The 19,851-nt window shown below is 39.1% G+C and overlaps 1 protein-coding gene across 2 annotated transcripts; it reads left to right on the top strand.

Moving 5' to 3' along the window:
* Window positions 1-6,188: 6,188 nt before the first annotated feature.
* On the top strand, window positions 6,189-19,834 carry atxn7l3a (ataxin 7 like 3a). 2 transcript variants are annotated; one of them, XM_022196185.2, is made up of 14 exons: window positions 6,189-6,465; window positions 7,098-7,140; window positions 7,365-7,464; window positions 7,576-7,708; window positions 7,803-7,974; window positions 8,068-8,165; window positions 8,472-8,494; window positions 8,597-8,642; window positions 9,544-9,581; window positions 9,705-9,773; window positions 10,608-10,651; window positions 11,227-11,298; window positions 13,038-13,174; window positions 14,767-19,834. In XM_022196185.2, exons 3-14 carry the CDS (start codon window positions 7,414-7,416, stop codon window positions 14,982-14,984), a joined length of 1,101 nt encoding a protein of 366 aa, XP_022051877.1. In that variant the 5' UTR covers window positions 6,189-6,465; window positions 7,098-7,140; window positions 7,365-7,413; the 3' UTR covers window positions 14,985-19,834. The 2 variants fall into 2 exon arrangements, with proteins under 2 accessions (XP_022051877.1, XP_022051878.1); XM_022196186.2 differs by lacking the exon at window positions 11,227-11,298.
* Window positions 19,835-19,851: the final 17 nt, after the last annotated feature.

The raw sequence follows: 19,851 nt of genomic DNA, 5'->3' as shown, positions 1-19,851 counted from the left end.
TCATTTATTGAAAGTGATGACCTCATTCAACCAGTCAGGCCAAACAAATTGATTGTAGATAAGAAGCGAAACTCCAGTGATCGTTTATTGATGTCTGCAGTGAAAAGTGAACATTCAGGCTGCCAGTAAGAGCAGAAACTGGACCTTCAAAATAAAAGCACCAAACTTGTATAACAGAAAACTCAAGCTTCCAGCTGGAAACCACAGCTTGGCTGAACAGGGATGAAACAAGGATATAATAGGGACAGTGTTATGCAGGATGACAGGTGACATTTCTAAAACAAGGACATTTTTTAAAGCAACACACTACAACAAATAAACGCTTGAATCAACTCTTCTCTGACACCTTCCCAATAGAATTTATCAGGACTTGTCTGTGGTGAAAGAAGTGAAAGCATCACTTCCTGTCTGCCAACCTATTTTCATAGGCCAATAACAAACAGGAGTGACCAAAAAAATCCTGTCTTCTCAGTTGGGATTTGCTGCTGAAACAATTAATATGATTTTGTACCACTTCTTAGTTTGACCACCACCACAAAAAAAAAAAAAATGACATTACAATTTGAGTTATACTAACCTGTGTTTAATTGTAATTAAACTGTTTTTTTGGAAAGACTTCAATTTTAAATTAACATTTACAAATTTTAACTGTTTTAACAGACTGGCGACCTGTCCTCCAGTAGGGGGGGCAAGACCGATTTGTGGCACTGGCAGCTAGCAGTGACACTTTTTGTGGCACCGCTGCCGTGCCACGGTTAATGCCACTGTTTGGGCGAGATGCCACAGTGGCATTTCCAGTGGCCTCTGGAAATGCCAGCAGAGGTGCCACGGTTAATGTCACTGTTTAGGGCAGGGGTCAGCAAGTAGATGTGGCTTCGGGACAAAATGTTTGTAAACAATCGAACAGCGGGCCAACCTGCGAGGGGGTGCGCTCCGATACCGCGAGCGGGGGGGGCGATACCGCGAGCAGCGGAGCTTCTACAGCTGATCGCTGCTGCTTGGGATACACGTCTCAATTCTGATCACAGATGTATTAAAAATGACTCCCGAGACACACACACGTTTTGCACACACTGTTGCTCAGTGAAATCTGGCTGGTACAACCGTGTCCGACCAGTAGCGCAAACGCGGAAATGCCCGGCAGCAGCCGACCACGCGAGTTTCGTGTTGCGGTGACGGACTGGCTTGGCTCCGTGCCAAATCAAATTTTCAAAATCATCTGGTGGGCCAGATATTATTCCTGACCGGCCAGTTTTGGCCCACGGTCCGCCAGTTGCCGACCACTGGTTTAGGGGATACCACGGTTAATGCCACGGTCTGGTAGAGATGCCACATTTTAAGCCAGTAGGCTACTTTCACCGCTGTTTGGACGAGATGCTACGGTTAATGTCACTCTTTGGGGGAGATGCCACTACTACTACTACTATCTGGATGGGGTTATCCGATTCTGTGGTTTGTCCAGTGACCGTATTAACCTGAACGAACTAGTGGTCGTTGCCCCTAGGGGCGCTAAAGACACTAGTTATTTGAGGGAAGAAACTGCTGCCAAATGCTGGCAGACTGGAGTAATGTGAAACAAATTCATCCTGAGTTCTCTTGAAATAGGCTATTTTATTTCCATTTTCATTCAGTTGTTACACATGTTGTGTGGATTGTCACCAGAAAATATGTTTACTAAAACTGTTTGAAATAACTTGTCTGTGTGCTTTCTTGGTTATTACAGCCTTTACCAGGCGTGGGTTACAACTGCCACAAAGATGCCACAGCTGATGTTGCTTTTTGGGAAAGATGCCAGGGATGTAAACATGATACATGAATAAAAGCATATAAACAATTGTGCTACAATTTTGAGGAACAATTTTACAATTTATATATTCTACATATCTAAGTCTACTTCTGTAGACTTTGACTTGGTCTGACTGTACCGTTACTGGACTGTCATGTCTTATGCTGTTTGTCTTTCAGTTACGTCTTTCAATCATGCATTTTGCCTCAGGTTTTGAAAGTTATATGTTGCCAAAATATGTTTCTTGTAGAGACCACAGATCCAGACATGTCATGCTCACAGTGTCAGTACATTAAACCAATCAGCCTTGAAACCAGCCTTCTGGTTTTTCTGGTATATTGCACAAAGAAGAAGGTATTTTAGGTGTTAATTAGCCTCGTCTTAACAGGTGATAGAGATCACAACATGCTTGATTTTTCAAACCAGGAAAAAGGATTATAAAATCCAGACTAATGAAACTGTTGCATCTTAACAATAATACCAGGTCCACACGTTCAAACTGTTTAAATTCTGGTAAATAGTTGCCACATCATGTAGGCCTACATCGACCACTTTGTTACTGGATTGACGCTTCAAACTGGACCTGGCAACCCAGCAGGTCTTCAAAAAGGTAATCACACAGCTCACGTCAGCCACTCTGGATTTGGAGAGACAGGAGCGATGGTCTTGTGGCATTCAATCAGCAAGCCTTCCACGACACACTGGCTACTGGCGAGGCCTTGCTAGGTAAGTAAGTGTTGCTAAATGATTTTACTAATGATTTTTACTATGTCACTTTTTTCCGAGTGAAATGATAGTTAAGTAGGATGCAAATTTCAACCACACTTGAAGCAAGCAAACCCTCCCCCACCCCCTTAACCTGTTACAAGGTAGTTACGGTTTTGCCCGTAATTTCTTATGCAAATACTCCATTTAACTCCGTGCAAACCCCATACGGTAGGTCTATCCTTATTAATGAGTCGGGATATAGTAAGGCTGGGCAGTTCCTAGGTTATTTACCTCCGCCAAGAAGGTTGTGTTTTCGGGAGAGTTTGTCCGTTTGTTTGTTTGTTTGGCTGTGAACACGATAACTCGAAAAGTTATGGACCGATTTTCATTAAATTCTCAGGAAACTTTCAAAATGGGACAAGGAACAAATGATTAAATTTTGGATTGGATTAAAGGATAAACGGGTATGCCTTGGCAGAGGTCTGCGCTCTCTTGAGTGCTTTTCTAGTATAACGCTGCTGAACAGCGGGCCACAGGGGTGTCTAGTTCCAGTACTGGTCCCAAAATCTAGCAAGATTTTTTGTAGGCCCTACTCCCATACAAAATGTGTTTACCAAGCAAAGTAGATCCAACGCGAATATTTTGTGTTTTATTAACACAATGTTAGCAATTTAAATGTTTACAGTCAAATTTAATTAACACATTACACTAACAAACATTAAAAAAAACTTAAAAAAAATTGCCTCTCCACATTTATAGCTACTTTTACATTGTGATATACAAGCATAAGTGATATTCATTTACTATCATTCCTTGTTGACCATTCAGTTCAATATTTCCACAGAGTTTTGAGTTGGTGAGAAATAGCAAATGGAAATTAAAGGTGAGAAAAGCCACTTTCCCAAGTACCTAAAATAACTTCCACCTTGACTTCCACCTAGCATCTCATGGTGGAACGTGCTGTTATAACCAACATTGTTACTGTTCTTCACAGGTTCTCATCAGGTGTTCTGTGATACGGAGTCATTGTTGGCCTGTGTTGGTTCACAGTGCATTTTCAGAGGAAAATACAGAACCCGTAAGAAATTATTCTATTTCTGCACTAACCAACAACTTAATATCTACTTCTCAGAAAGTAAAGTATGTGATAATATTTCCTTGAAACTCTATGCTCTGTGTTGCTTGAAACTTATACAGAGATCTGTACATTGTCATATTCATTATTTTATGTTCTTATAATGGCATAACATTGCAGCTGAATAAAAACCTGGGAAATGAAGTTTTGTCAGTGTTCTGCTGCTTGTCTGTAAACAGACACAGACATCCTTCACCTAAGCAACACCATTCTGCTTCTCCTAAGGGATCCTGTAAATACATAAAAAAAATAGAAAATACAAAAACTTTAACGTTAACCTAATTAATCCCATAAAGTTTTTCACATTAGATATATGTTGCATAATAATGAAATACAGCAATACTTAACTACGTGGCATGAGGCAGATTTTATTTGCTGCCAGTATGCATTAACTGGGACAAATATAATAGACAGTTTTAATATGTACCAAGTGTGATCTCTTTAAGAGTGTATAGTAAATACTCTGTAACTTTAAAAACTAGTTGTGAAAGATGTATACGCAAAATACCTTGATGAGGTTTTTCTCTTTACTGCAGGGAACAGTGCTTCTAATGCATGCCATAGCTGCAGCTGACTGGTGCAAAAATTTCAAATTTGGGGGAGCCTTGAAGCTGCCAGCTGTCATTTCAATGGACAAAGGGGAACAAATGGAAGTCCTCAAAGAACTGCAGAGCTGGGAGGGTGAATTTGATGAGTCCTCTCCAATGGAAATGATGTCATTTGTTTTTGAAAAACATGATGACTATGAGAACTTCATTAAAGAAATAGTCGACAAAAAAAACCCTGAAAATATTTGCCAGGTTTGAGGTTATGAACCTGAGAAAATAAATTAATCCAGGAAAACACCCCCCCACCCCACCCCCACACACACCATATATGTTGTATTTACTATTTTACTTTATTTTGTATTCTGTATTGTATTTATAGTGTATTAAAATGGTTGAGTTGTTCGAGACAAATATGATGCACACACCTCATATTTTGTATTTTATTACTGTATTTACTAATCTACTTTTTGTATTCTGTATTGTATTTAAATCTTGATAGTAACTAATATTTACTTTCAATTTAATCAGTTTAAATTTCCATCTGCTTTTAACTGCACAACTTTATTTCTGTGCGAGGCTCTGATGAGAATTCTTCAAAACCGCATGGAGACGAGGGAGGGGGCTAAACGCTGATTGCCATTCATAGCAGAGTTGCTGGAGTGCTGGTAAAAACAACAACAACAAAAAAAAAAACTTTAAGATCCCAATGCACCGTGGCATGAACCATGGCATCCAGGGGTGAAAGTAGTTGACCGTTCCGGCTTACTTTCACCCCATTCCGTCGATGCTAACCATTGTAAATCCTGTTGAAAGTTTTTCAGCCAATCACAAGAACGTGTGGAATTTCACGTGTAATTTATTGCTTGTCCCAGTGCAATAAATCAAGCGCACCTATTTGCTATTGGCTGCTACTGGCCATAACAATCGCTGTGTTACGGAAGTAGACACGCATGCGCACTCACGTACTGCTGAGTGAACTCCGGTCGATATCTATGGATAGCAGGCAGGCCGGGCGGCGTACCGGCGTACCGGCGTACCCATAGATACCGGTGGAAGAGCGGCGTACCACCAGCAGATCTTTTGCCGGTACGCAGTTCCGGACCGTTCCGGCTTACTTTCACCCCTGGTGGCATCTCCCTCAGACAGCGGAATAAACCATGGCATCTCGCCCAAACAGCGGTAAAAGTACTGGCATTAACCATGGCATGTTCCCTAAACAGTGGCATTAACCGTGGCATCTCTGCTGGCATCTCCAGAGGCCACTGGAAATGCCGCTGCGGCAGTGGCATCTCGCCCAAACAGTGTCATTAACCGTGGCACGGCGGCGGTGCCACAAAAAGTGTCACTCCACAGTGGCATTAACCGTAGCACGGCGGCGGTGCCACAAAAAGTGTCACTGCTCGCTGCCAGTGCCACAAATCGGACCTGCCCTCTCTCCTGTCCAGGGTGTCCCCTGCCTTTGCCAGAGTCAGCTGGGATAGACTAGGCTCCAGCACCCCCACTGTGGTATCCCCGAGGATAAAGCGGTGTATAGAGAATGGATGGATGGATGAAGTTTTAACTGTAATTTCTTGAACAATTTGTTGTTATTTTACAGATTTTCCTTGTTGTAAATTACAGAAAATAACTAGAAAAAATGTAGAAAAATATTATTTTCCATGTTAAAAGTAAAAACAAACAACAAACACGCAAGCAAAAAAAGGCCAAAGGTGTAAATGACACCCACATCAAAAATTATAACCTTCACAATTTTTTTTTTTTTTTTACAATGTATAACAGTAAACACCAGTGCTTGGATTAATTAAACTCAGATAAAAATATAATGATTTTGCTCTTTTTTTCGCCATTTTTATAGTTAATGAGCATTACTGTATTCCATCCCTTTTGGAAATTTTTATTTATTGGTGTATTTATTTTTTGTTAGTTAATTAGTTGATTTGTTTGTTTTAAACGGCACAATGAAGCGTCTTCTCAGCTCTCGGGGCTTTTATTTTCCCGTGCTAACCCGGAAGTGAGTTGTGCCGTATTTGTGTTTCTCAGCTCTCTGTTGTGTTTGGCCTCCTCTCTGTGAAGCGGCTTCCTCGTTCAGCAAACCTGTCGACACCTGCGACAGCAAACACTTTGACGAGGATTTTCTTTCACCGGCGACGTAAACGATGGCTGCGGCCGAACACCGGAATTCTTCTTCTTCTGGTTCTTCTTAACGGTTGTTACAGCGGCCCGACTCGGTGATGTTTCCTCCCGCAGAAAAGATGCCTGCTTCGGGCTGAGTTTTCTGTCAACACCGGGTAAGCTCAAACTGGTTTTAGTGACATTATAATGCAGCTAACGTCTCTATGTTGCCTGTATTAATGTCAAAACAGTTTTTCTTTATGTTGAGGTAGCTTAACAAGCAAATACGAACACCGAAATGTAGCTAAAGTGCTAATTTGGCTAACAAACTGTCATCACCTGCGTCTGTATTGTGTTCACGTTAGCTAGCCGTTTGTGAGGTGGTTTGGATGTTAGTTTTATGTTATGAAATCTAGATTTTCTTGCAGTGTTCATGAGTACCCCACACTGAATCCCATTTACCGCCGCTGTATGATGTCCTAAATTAAATGCAACTGTCTGAATATTCATGCTTTAAAGCCAAACTATTCTTCTGTTTGTTGTATTTTATTTTTATTTTTTTGCTGAACAGCTCTGACGGTGCTTATTCCTCCTGAGTGCCACCGCTTTGTTCTTAATGGTTTCTCTGTTAAAAATAAGAATCAGAGATGTCAGAAAAATGAAGAAAATAAATGAACTCAACTGCTCTTCGTGTGTAATGTTGATTCTATATTTAGAATTGCTTAGTGTTGTTTAATTCAAGAAAAATACAGTGTGATACTTGATATGTGGCATCAGCTATTGATTTAACTCTTCTTTTCTTCAACAGCATGAAGATAGATCTATACCAAGTACCAATAACAATTTTAAAGGTGCGTATTGTGCAGCTCGACTAGATATGGACCCTTAATTTCACATTAGCTTTGCCATTTAGTTAAATTAAATGTAGCTTTAATTTGCGTTTGTCTTTTAGTTATTGTGTTTGTATTGCTGCTATTTTAATTGTGCAGCTTTTAACTTCCTCTTGTGCTGTTTTTCAATGAGCTTTATGAATAAATCTGACTTTAACTCACTTGTGCATGTTCGAAATCCTCAGGTCAGCATCTTATTACCTTGCGATCAAGATTTCCAATACAGATTTTCAAATGAAAATGGAGGATATGCCCCTCTCAGGCCCAGACAACACCAAGCTGGAGGTGAGGCACTGATGTGTACAATAGTTTGACATTTTTCTATCTTAAGCAGGCATTTATTTTTCATCCAATCAAGTTTGTGTTCAGTGTCCCTTTGTCTCTTTGATGTTCTAGTCCTTGGTCCATGACATCTACTCTGAGCTGGTGGAGGATGCCTGTTTGGGCCTGTGTTTTGAGGTGCATCGTGCAGTGAAACAGGGCTACTTCTTCTTAGATGAAACGGACCAAGAGAGCATGAAGGAGTTTGGTTGGTGCCGAGGCTTCCAGTTAGTTTTGGTCCATTTGTCTTTGGTGTTTCTGCTTGCATTATATTCGGTTTTTTGTCTTTTTTCCTCCCCCAGAAATCGTGGATCAACCGGGTGTGGACATATTTGGGCAGGTGTACAATCAGTGGAAGAACAAAGAGTGCGAGTGTCCCAACTGCAAAAGATTAATAGCAGCTTCTCGCTTCGCGCCACATTTGGAGAAATGTCTCGGCATGGGACGCAACAGCAGTCGCATCGCCAACCGCAGGTCAGTCAGTGGAGGTCCTCCAGGACTGATAATTTTCTTGATCCAGATATTTACATCTAATATTTACTCATGTTTTTGTTCTGCTTTTAACAGGCTAGCCAGCAATAATAACATGAGCAAGTCAGAGAGTGATCAGGAAGACAACGATGACCTAAATGACAATGACTGGTCGTATGGGGCAGAAAAAAAAGGTGAGCATTCAAAAACAATTCCGTTTAACTTTCTGGACCCAAAAATCACCCAGCAGTTACGAAAGACATGCTGTCATTGCCAAAGTTACATCATTTATCAGAGCCAGAAATTGTGACAACAGAAACAATTGTCGAATTTTCAACTTTCTGATGGTCCTTGAACTGCCATCTTTGAATCAACTCCATCAGAAACCATATACAAGCTGAATCAATAATAAAACATTTGCACCAGATTCTGTAAAAAGAATTATTTAAGAAAGCTCCAAGTTGCTTTCACATAATAAACTTCTGTCTTGTTTTTTGCAGCCAAGAAGAGAAAGTCAGACAAGGTGTTTTTATTTATTTTCTCATTTGAACAATTTTGTAGTAAATTTAGATGTTTAAATGTGTATAATGAAGGAGTTTTAACTTCAGCATTTTTCTTTGTGCAGAATCAGAATTCTCCTCGAAGATCCAAATCTATGAAACACAAAAATGGTGAGTCTATGAGATGTTTAGTGAGGAGACTCCAGTATTTTTTGGAGTTGAACTTCAGCAATCTTAAAGCTGTTAATGCGTTGTAACGCTGACCAAATAATCGTATTATCAGCATTATCGCAGTATGAAAACACAACTAGAAGCACAGTTACAAAACACAGCCTGAATGCAATGAATATGAGAAATTCCGTTAATTCACACACCGCATGCAAACTCCAGCTAGCTGTCAACTGCTCTCAGATTATTTGTTACAAAGTTACCAAAGAGAGAAGAGCAAAGACAATATTTTAAAGAGAGTAGCACGCAAAATTGAACTTTAAAAAAAAAAAAAGACATCTAATTAAAATTTTAAATGTTAGCCTGTTTATTCTGTTTATTTTGTTGAGTATTCATGTAGAATTTGTTCAATAAACACAAATTCAAAGTTTTTTGTTCTCTATTCAGTGGCAATAGGCTATTAAATGTTTGGGAACTGTGTTAGCAGTGTAGCTAAAGCAAAAAGAGGAACTGTGTATCTAAAGTTCTTCAGTTTATGTTCATTCATCGAAAAACATGTCGTCATTGCAACATTGAACAATGGTGAAGTAGATTTTTGTCATACAGCTCAGGCCGGTTTTGTTGCAGATCAGGTTGTTCTGTTCATGCAGTTTTATCAGTCCCAGTAAAGTAGAATACAGGCGCCTGCTAATACAGATTAACAATAACGGTGAAGTGCAGACAGCAAGATTAGCAATGACAGCGACATCTGTGTAATCATAACTTATGTGCTGTGTAGCTGCAAGGTACTTTCATAGTCGATAGCTTGTGACTTTATGTTTTTCTTTGATGAGGACAGTTTAAATTTGATGATGCTTTGTTGTCTGGAATAAAGAGAATCAACAGTGTGTTTTTTTTGTTGCAGGTGAGCTTGGGACTAGTGTCACTTCGGAACCTTACAAGGTGACGAATTTTCCTTTGTTCTTTTAACTGCAAAACCATAAAGTACTGTAAACTGTCTTCTATTTGATTACATAGTGCAGTGCACAGTATTTTAATGGGCTCTCATTCTGTGTTTTGTTTCAGTACAACTTTAATACCGGCATCAGTTATGAAACTTTAGGCCCAGATGAAGTCAGATCCCTTTTAACAACGGTGAGTAACTTTCATTAATCCGCTTAAGCATGAAAATCTCTCTGCAGGTGATTAACCCTCTGAAACCCCCAAGCAGTATCTGGCATTTTTTGTTTGTCACATTTTTGCTTACTGTTGAGCCATTTTTTTTCTTTGTTTACTGGAATATAAAAGCCTTCCCCTCTATGGAAACAGCACAACCATGATTAGAGCTCCAATATGTGTTTTGTGCAGCATAACAAAGTTAGAATGCCATAAATAATAAAAAGTTTTACAAATAAAACAAAAAAACTGGAATCAACTTGTACAATATTTTAAGTGGCCCCCAATACTGGGAATGCTGAAGATATCCACTACTTGCATTTTTAGTTCGCTGTGTTGTCACTTATCTGCTCTGTGTAAACACAGCCTGCAGTTCAGTCTAAAAAAAATATTAAATGACTTTTGATCATGGCTTAATCATTATTAATGGCTTCATAGTTGGGCCAATCCGCACCGAAGTGTTAGTTTTTTACTGAATCTGGTTAATACAAATTGTTTATTTTTAACATGTTTTTAAATATAAAATGCAGAATATAATGACTTCGATGAATATTAGAAGTTTAAGCTTAAATTTAGCTGCAAATGGAGTATACGCCACACATCATTAGTTCACTGACTAACAGAAAGTTGAAAATTGGACGAGTCTTTCTGTTTTTTGTCTCTGATGAATTGAGATGATTTTGACAACTGAAAACATACCATGCCTTTTAAACCTACTGGTGGGTCTATGTTCAGAGGGTTAAGATAATATTTATTCTTCTCTTGTTTTAATTATCTCCATATTGATTATTAAATCACTATTTGTTTCTACAGCAATGTGGTGTGATCTCAGAGCACACCAAGAAGATGTGTACCAGGTAATTATTCTATAAGCGTCTGACACAAAGATGAATTCCTGATTAAAGCTTTCCACTTTCAGAAAACAGTAAACTGCTTCTGTGTAGCTCACATTTGAAGCCATAGTTTCAGGTACTGTAAGACCTGGCCGAGTGTTGGTGTCACCATATGATTTGAATCCAGATTCTGAGTTCTGTGTTTTCATGTCCCATAGTTGTGTGAAACTCATAAAAATTCTATGTTTAAAACTGAAAGTGAAATCTGTAAGCATGATCAGTTTCCGTGTTTGTGGAATTGATCATGTATGTTGGGACTAACTCATGGGTACACAAGTGGCAACTCTTTTCATTTTCTATTTCTGGATCAGCAATTGACTTTTTCTTCTCAAAATTTCACACCAAATTCTGCAGAGATTTCAGAAACGGTAATGTTTACATACCACGGAGGACCCCGTCACTGACCAACCTCTAATACTTTGTAACCCTAACAGCATATTGGTCACTGACTGTGTCCCAGCAGTCCGTCCCACCTCTGTGTGGTGGGTGCTGGGCGGCCGTCAGTCAGGGATCTATAATGCCACCTTGTGTCCCACCAGGTCTCAGCGATGTCCCCAGCACACGGACGAACAGAGGAGGGCCGTCAGGGTGTTCCTCCTGGGGCCGTCCGCGTGAGTCTGCCCCGTCCTTATAACACAGTCATGCTAGTGTTGTGGCCCTCATGGTGCAGGTGTTTTGCTGATACAGTTCACTGGTTTCAGGAGCAATGCTGCTGGTCAGTGTTGTCAGTACGCTGTTGAACAAGCTGGTAAAACAGGTGTTAAAGGAGAGTTCTGGTTTATTCATTTTCCATTAATGTGGCTTCAGCTGAAGAGATTCAAGGAAATAAGGAGCGTGTGAACAGCGTTCAGCGGGACAGTTGCTATGAACTCCCAGCAATTTTAGCTCTTTATAGAGTAAGAAAATTAAAAACAAAAGTCTTAGAATCATTTATGTAAAATCTGCCTTCAGGGAGGTGATGCTTATTGCCCTGGAAATGAGTGCTAAGCTGATGTGACATTTCGAGCTAAAGTAGCCACATTAATGGACAATATAACAGGTTGAAATAAACCAGAGTTGTCCTTTACCAGATTAGTGTGTTACATTTGTAGAGCCTTGAGTGTTACGTGATCTTTTGTCGCTGAAATGCATATGAATACTGCACTTAATTTTTTTTTTGAGAGAAACACCTGTGTCAGTCTGTACGTGACTTACTTACAGTTTAAGTATGTGTCACTCATGCATCTAACTTTTAGATCACGAACCCCACAATGACTTCAAAGCTTTCAAAAATGTTCTATGGTATTTATTCAAACTTTTAGATTATTTTATGGTAGAAGTCCCAGACATACCATGTATAAAAACTTAACAGAACTCTGGTTTATCACAAAAATATTGACAAAGTGTTACTGACTTCTCAGGGATGTACTGAATTTGTTGCAGTATTAACTGATAAATTGTTGGTAATTAAATGTGACTGATATTTACTTCAAGGAACCACTGAGAAGAAAACAGAAAAATCAGACGTCATTATGACTGTTTATAGCTGCCACAAATCTATAACAAAATAACATTCATGTGTAAAGGGGGAAATAATAATACTAAACCCATCCCTTACAACTCCATTATGTCTGTATTTTGCAACAATAATGTTACAGTGTCATAGTACTTTTTCATTTTTTTACATTTCTATATATTTTTTTTAAATTTTGAATTGCGTTCCATAGAAATATTATTTTCTTAAGTAACTGATAAACACTTTATTCCACAAAATTACAAAAAGTCATTAGACATTGTCCAGATCGTTCCAGATCTTTTAGTGCAATATTTAAATGTTTTGTTTTACCTGAACTGTCCAAAATATATTTTATATCTTATATTCATGAAAGATGAACAGCGAATTTCCACGTTTCCAAAGCTTTAACCAGAGAACCTTTTTCACTTTTGTTTGGAAATGTTTTGAGTTCATGTATTAGTCAAATACTGTTAGTTGAATGAATTATGTGTTGATTAACTGATTAAATGACAAATTCAAGTCTAGATATAATTAATTTTAAAAAAATGAAAGGTGATATTTTAATGTGCAACTCGTGTAGCTGTTAGAAGAAGTGACTGAGTGAGAGACCTTGGTTGAAAACTGTCAGATTGTGATTTTTAAAAAGCCACAACCGTCAACACCTGATAACTGAAGCGCTGCAACAAGCAGATAAGTGACTCTGTTCAACAACTGCAAATCCGCTGTGGTAATTTTGTACTGTAGAGCTGATAAACATCTTACTGGCCGTGAAACTGAGGCTTTAGGAACATGCAGACATTTGTACTTTTGTGTGGTTAAACTGTTGTGTTACTGTGTCTGGGTTTCGTGTAACAGGCCGGCGCTGCCTGACGCGGATCCTGTGGTGGAGAACGACGGCTTCGACATTCCAGATGGACAGACTTTAATGAGCCGCTTGCAGTGGGAAGACTCACCTGATATTTCACCCACTGACTCTGCCTCATCCAAAGCCAGTAAGAAGCAAACACTCCGTACGCTTAGAGCGCATGTCCACCAAACTGCTTATTACTGAGACAGTGTGTTTTGTTAGCTCGTTGCAATGGGAGTGCTGAGTACAGCGTCCTCCATAATTATTGGCACTTCTGGTTAAGGTGTGTTCTTTAGCTTCTAATAATTCTTTTTTTTCTAAATAATATAGGACCACAATGGGGAAAAAAGAGGAAAATCCAACCTTTAATTCAAGTGCATTTTTTCAGTGGGGAAAAAAAAAATCTCACATTAAGAAATAATTCTTTTACATCAAGTCATGTGTGCCACAATTATTAGCACCCCTGATGTTGATACTTTGTACAACCCCCTTTTGCCAACAAAACAGCACCTAATCTTCTCCTATAATGTATTTTTCTATAAATTTCAGTGTGTGAGTATGCTTCTGCAATAAAAATGTAATTTATTTTAAGGCTTTCAGCACATCTTAACCAGGGGTGCCAATAATTATGGAGGGCGCTGTATGTACATGAATAAATGGATACCAAAGAGCCATAGGAATAGAGACCTTAGGATTAATATGCTACTGTCACAGCCAGAGCATCATCTGAACTGCGGTTTAGAGATTTTGTTTCAGTAGAGGAAGAGCAGGATGACTTGTACAAATAGCACTAAATAGCAACGGAGAAGAAGGTAATATTGCTGCCCTCTAAGTGTCCATGTCTATACCAACTGACATCCTCAGACTGCCACAATATTAATATGAAAAATACTGCTTGGTAGAACATTTCAATCAAGTAAGAAGCAGTCAGCTGAGTCAGTCAGTGGATTGTGATTGCAACGAACAAGCATCTCAGCTGAAAATAACATTAATATCACTATTTATAGAGCAGTTGTGCACACGGCAGCACAAAAACAGAAAAGTCAGAAAATCATCACGTTTTCAAAGACAGAAAGAAACACAATTTGGTGTGTAAAAGTCAGTACAGTGTAAAAATATAACTGCATGAAATTAAAGTTCTTTCAAAGGAAACTAAAACTGAAGTAGTATCAGGAAAAACTGTCTGATTAAAGTATGTTTTATATATGTATGTCAGCTGCATCAATGGACCAGACACAAGATTGTACAAGTGTATAGTACTACCAGGTCAGAGATTAAGTTGGGGAAAAATAGAACAAACTGGTTTTGTGTAAAGATGCTAAAACAAGAGTGATGTGATCATGTCTCTTGATTCTTGTAAAAACGCTGCCAGCTAAGTTTTGCACAGTTTGTCCATAGATTCTTGGTTCATGCAGCTCTAAAGGCTGTTGTAGTCAACCAGGCAGGATGAGATAAAATGTGTAAAATGCTCTTTGTGTCTTTAAAAATGAAGATGGATTGCTTTATTTGCCGTAGTTTTGTGGTCTGCTACTGAAAACTCAGATTACTGTCAGACCAGATGCTGAGATTCTTTACAAAAGGTTTGACAAAATGCATCCAAAATGCTCCCAGCTGGGTGTTTTCACAAGAAAGCCTAACATTCTCAGCTGGCAACATACACTTTAGTGGACATAAAGCCTTGAAGCCATTTTTGGATTAAACTTGGAGTTAATAAATGAATTTCTGTCCCTCTCACAGGCACCAACCATTCAGATTCCCGGAGGCCCAAGAAGAAGAAGAGGCCGTCTCTGGGTTTGAACAGTGGAGGTGGAGGAGGGGGAGGAGGAGGAGGAGGAAGCTCGAGTCTGACTGGAGGCAGCAGCAGCTCTCAGAGTAATATCAGTTTATCAACCAAAAAAAAGAGGCCTAAGCTCTCTGCACCGTCTATTCCAAGCATCTACGATGACTTAAACTAGCCCAGGCCTGTCTGTCAGACCAGCTCTTGCCTCCTCTGGTAAATCCCTCCTCTCAAACTGAGATTTATAAATCTGAGCAGGATGGGATGAAACTTGACTTCATAGTTCTTTCATCATTTGGCCTTGACAACATCTACATTTTAGAGATTTCTTCTTCTGCATTATGAACACAGTGTTCTAAGAATGGTGGTCAGAAAGAGTCCAGACTGAGTATCTGCAGGTACTTATTGACCCAGTTCCATCAAAAACTGCACATTCATCCTGATGCTCAAGTCAATTTTAACCCTCTGAACCCTTAGTAGTTTCTGTTTCTGTCACTTTTTTCCCCTCAGTGTGGGTTTATTTTTCACTGTACCTTTATGGAAACAGAACAACCATGACTATAAATAGAGAGAACGCAAAAATCTCTTTTTGTGCAGTATAGCAAGTTATAATGGCGGAATGAAAATGTAATTTCTTTGATTACTTTTAAAGACTTGCTGAATTTTTGTCACATGGTTGTTGATTTCAGTTGAGCCCGTCATCACTTTAAGGCTGCACTTAGGAGCACAGAATTTTTAGTTTTTATATGTAATCTGGTGAGAGCAAATTGTATTTTTTGGTAAGTTTTTCAATTAAGCATATGAAATAATGTGATTTTGATAAAATATCACAATTTTGAGCCTTGATTTGGTTAATCTTCATGGAAAAGCACGGCAGAGATGAGTAGCACAAGTTGATTAAAGTTAGAGGTTATTTTTCGGCCAGTTACTAGCGTGAATTTGGTGGACATAACTTGCCTTTAAAACGTCCGGTGGATTTTGGGGTTCAGAGGGTTCACGCACTTAATTTGATGACTTAATGATGCATTCAGGTACCAAACCAAACTGGTAAAACCTTCCAACCAATATAGAACCTTCACCAAGCTTTTGCAACAAGGAAGGAATATACTAGTAAAATATTATTACTAATAAAATATCATTAATATGTTCAGTACTTGTCAGTGGAATTAGTTAATTTTCATGAATCCAGAAAAGACATCATGCCTAGGTCTTCGATTCTTCCATGTGACCTTCAGGTACTCTGTCAGTGTTTTGGCTGTGTAGCTTGTCCAGCTGTTAGACTCTGTGTTCTGTCACACTCAGTTATGAGCAGACATATGAACTGCAACCGCTTTCAGTTCAACACTTGACACGTGTACTGGAGTACTCATCAGTGGCTTTTAAATTCTAGCATTATATTGCACAGTTGTGTGTGTGTGTGTGCGCGGGGGTGTGCGTGCGCCTCTATGCTGACTTGCATTCAGTCTGAATGCTATGTGGTTAGAAGGTGTGTGTGTCTGTGTGTAATCATTTGTATTCTCACAAAGTTATGCATCCTTGAATGTGACTTTTTGTGAAAGAATGCGTGCCATTTTAAATATTTAACGTTATTTGTTTACATCGACAATATATTTAAGTTCCTATTTGTCACTGCCTATGTAGTGATGGGTATATTATTTGTGTGCAAATGCAGATTTTGATATTTGATGAGCCAGTAGGGCTCTTGGGGCACATGTACAGTACGTGTGAGATGGAAAATGAATCATGAATCAATGAAACTTTCTTTGTTCCTCTGTATTTTTGCCGATTTTCTGTTTATAGATTCCATCATGCATGAAAGTAGATCAGTACTTATGTTTGTTGCTGACTGTATATAAAAGATGGACCTGGACATAGTGATGTCATTCATTGATTTGTGGGCTGCCGTTTTGAAGGCTCAAGTTTGGCATTTTTGATCGTTGCCTTCTTGGTCTTTGGAAACTAGATGTGACACAATGTTGTGTAAAGTGGTCTGGCTGCACCTCCTTATCATTCCACTATAGAGAAAAAACAGTCTGGCTTGTTAGTATTTCTTTAAAATAAGAACAATCGCCTTAGATGCTGCTAAGACCAGGATGCAGTGATGATGCCCCTGCAACACATAGTGACAGGGGAATAGTTTTCATGTTAAACTGGGATGTGCGGAGATGACCGCTGTCATTTTAAAATGACAAATTAACAGATTAATCAAGAAATACAAATCTTCAATGTGTTGCTCAGAGCTTGTTGATGCCTACTGTCGTGAATAGGATTTTAAAAATGGGGATCGATAGATAGCATAAACAGAGGGGAAAAAAGTCTTGTGATCTGTGGTAGAAATGGCAGATTTATGCTTGAAGTCGACATTCTAACAGACTAATCACAAGGCAATCCTTCCCTGAAACATCCCCTGGCTTATTGTCTATTGCAGTCTAAATGGGACCATAATTTGCAAACGAAGCATCACAATGTATTGAAGGACACATGGAACTAGCAGTTTCGACCATAAACCCATTCAGAAAATGTTTCCTGAGGTAGCAGTTCGAGCGTGAAGCAGCTTCATTTTCTCGTAGACTTCTATACATCTGACTTCATTTTGCAACCAGGAGTCGCCCTCTGCTGGTTGTTAGAAAGAATGCAGGTTTGAGGCACTTCAGTGTTGGCCACACCTTTCAGGCCTTGAGGCTACGTCTGTCCTTTATATACAGTCTGCTTCTTGTAAGCTCACATTGTCTGATGTACATTCTAAAATGTTTTTTTGCAGTTAATGTCTCAAAAGAATTTCCATTTTTATTTCATATAAATTGGCTTCACAAACCCAAAGACTTTACCTGTGCAGTTATCAGAAATGCATAGGAAAATACATGGATGTTGTATGTGAGGGCTGTAGTCTCCAAGTCGACTGATCGATTAGTTGGTCAATATGGTGTTCTCCTGCCGAACAGTCGCTGGTGTCACTTCCAGGATTAATTGCCAATTTAGAAGTGGTCCAACCCAGTGTACACTTTTTTTTTTTTTTTTACATATTTTACAATATTTATTTGGAGTAGACTCCAAACTATCTGACAACACGTCAAAGAAGTCACTGATATGGCTCAAAAAGTTGAGTATCAACAGCATCTAACTTACCTGTGTTACATTCCTCAATAGATTTTGTGTTGGATCATGAGTAGTTCTTTCAGAAATCATATGAATATCAGCAGGCGTCTGTAATCATTACAGTATAAGATACTGAGGTTAAACTGTGGCTAATTGGGCTCGCAGGTAAAGATCATTCAGTAGCCGACCAATCGATTTAGTTGAAGAATAGATACGATTTTCTTTGGTCGACTGTAGCCCCAGGAAATTAAATTTGTATGCATCACTGTGATGCTGTACTACTTGGGGATTGTACAAAACTTATTTGTTTGGAGACAAAAGGCTTGGAAACCTGAGAGGTGGAGGTTAGTTTGTGGCATTTTCATGTCTACGCTTGTATATCAATACTAGAAATGTGCACCTGAAGAGGCCGCCTGAAAATGTGCACAGTATCTCTATTTTTATGCCCTTTTAGCAGTTGGGTTTCCACTGCAGGAACTTGGGGCAGGCAAAAGTTTCCAGGAACAGCACTTTTAACTGACTCTGAGCATTTCTGTTTCCATTTCCCTGTAGAATTGGACACATAGTGGACATGATTCCAGTTTGAGGGGTTTATGAAAAATAGAACAGCAGAGATTTGTTTTGTTAGCGTATGTATGGTGAACTTTACATTGCTGTTAGAGAGGACAACACTGCTACTTAACCCTTTGATGCACGACATGAGTCAAAAGTGAGCCAGTCTGATGACAAATGGGTATCTCCTGGCCCATGCTGTGCATCGAAGGGTTAAATGGAATCTCAAGATGGTAGAAAAATGGTGCAAATCTTTCTGTTATAGTTTAATCAAGCACCGGGCGGTAAGAAGTACTACCTACCCTTGAGCAGGTACTTTTTTCTCCCTGAAAGCAGCCCTAAAAGAGATTGCACAAAGGTTTATTGTGCCCTAAAATGCCCCATAAGTTCCTGTAGTGGAAAATTGCTTTATGACGAAGTGGTTTTCCCACTCTTTGCCTGAATAGGTCTGCTTCGGATTGACTACTTTTATCTTTTGTCTTAGTTGAACAATCCGTCACATGAGCCCGTTCTTTTAGAGCACGTATTACTCACCGAAAGGCTGTTGGCCTGAAATTTTCTGCAGTTCTTGCTGTGAGATGTATAGGGGGAAAACTCTATTTCAAAATCCACAGATAATAATCGTGTCTGTAGCAAAGCTTGGTTGATACAGTTGGACTAAGAAGTTAGTTTTGGAAGAGGAAGAGAATAAATTGTCAGCAACAGCAGAGACCAGAAAGCATTTGGTTGATGAAATAACAACCAGTAATGTCTCCTTATTCAAAATGGCTCAAATGTTCACTAGGTTTTAGCTTTGTCAGTATTCTCAGGTATTTGGGAAAAGGTGCACAAAATAGATTCATTTTGGTCATGGAGAGCTTTTTATCAGTTGTAAAAAAAAAAAAAGTAACATTCAAGCCTCTTCACCTTCCAAATAATTTTTATACAATCCCTAAATTCAAGTGCATTCACTTTTTTTTGTCTCCAATGTGACAATCTGCCAGAGCCTGATTTTAATTCCAATATGGAGCACATTTGTCAGGTTTCTGTTAGTTTCTGCAGCAGCATTGGCTGTGCCCTTGTGAATCCTGTCCAGTAAAGTCTTGTAATGTGCACTAACGATAAAATGAACTGTAACTGAGGTAGTTAGCTAAGTATGATCCGATGCTCACGCCACCTTTAGCGAATGAAGCTAACAGCAGATGTTCTCTTGTGGCTCTTTGTGTATCTGTGTGCAATGACAAAGAATGCAATGTTGAGATATTTTCTCATGCACAAGCACAAATTATGAGTGCATGTGTGAGTGACTTGTATCTGAACATGATGTGATACATGGGTTATTTTTCTTCACTGCCATGCATTCTGATGTTTGTATATAAATAAACACATACTGGACGTAGAGACTGACTTCTTTAGAG

This window comes from Acanthochromis polyacanthus, chromosome 21 (genome assembly GCF_021347895.1).
Source record: "Acanthochromis polyacanthus isolate Apoly-LR-REF ecotype Palm Island chromosome 21, KAUST_Apoly_ChrSc, whole genome shotgun sequence".
Lineage (NCBI taxonomy): Eukaryota > Metazoa > Chordata > Actinopteri > Pomacentridae > Acanthochromis > Acanthochromis polyacanthus.
The sequence above is the reverse complement of the archived record's forward strand: the minus strand, read 5'-3'. Positions and strand labels throughout refer to the sequence as shown.

Excerpts from the sequence above, each read along its gene's own strand:
- atxn7l3a (XM_022196185.2), top strand. The coding sequence starts at position 7,414 with ATGAAAATGGAGGATATGCCCCTCTCAGGCCCAGACAACACCAAGCTG. Across the intron at positions 8,495-8,596 it reads AGAAGAGAAAGTCAGACAAG|AATCAGAATTCTCCTCGAAG; the intron begins GTGTTTTTATTT and ends TTCTTTGTGCAG. Across the intron at positions 11,299-13,037 it reads TTCCTCCTGGGGCCGTCCGC|GCCGGCGCTGCCTGACGCGG; the intron begins GTGAGTCTGCCC and ends TTCGTGTAACAG.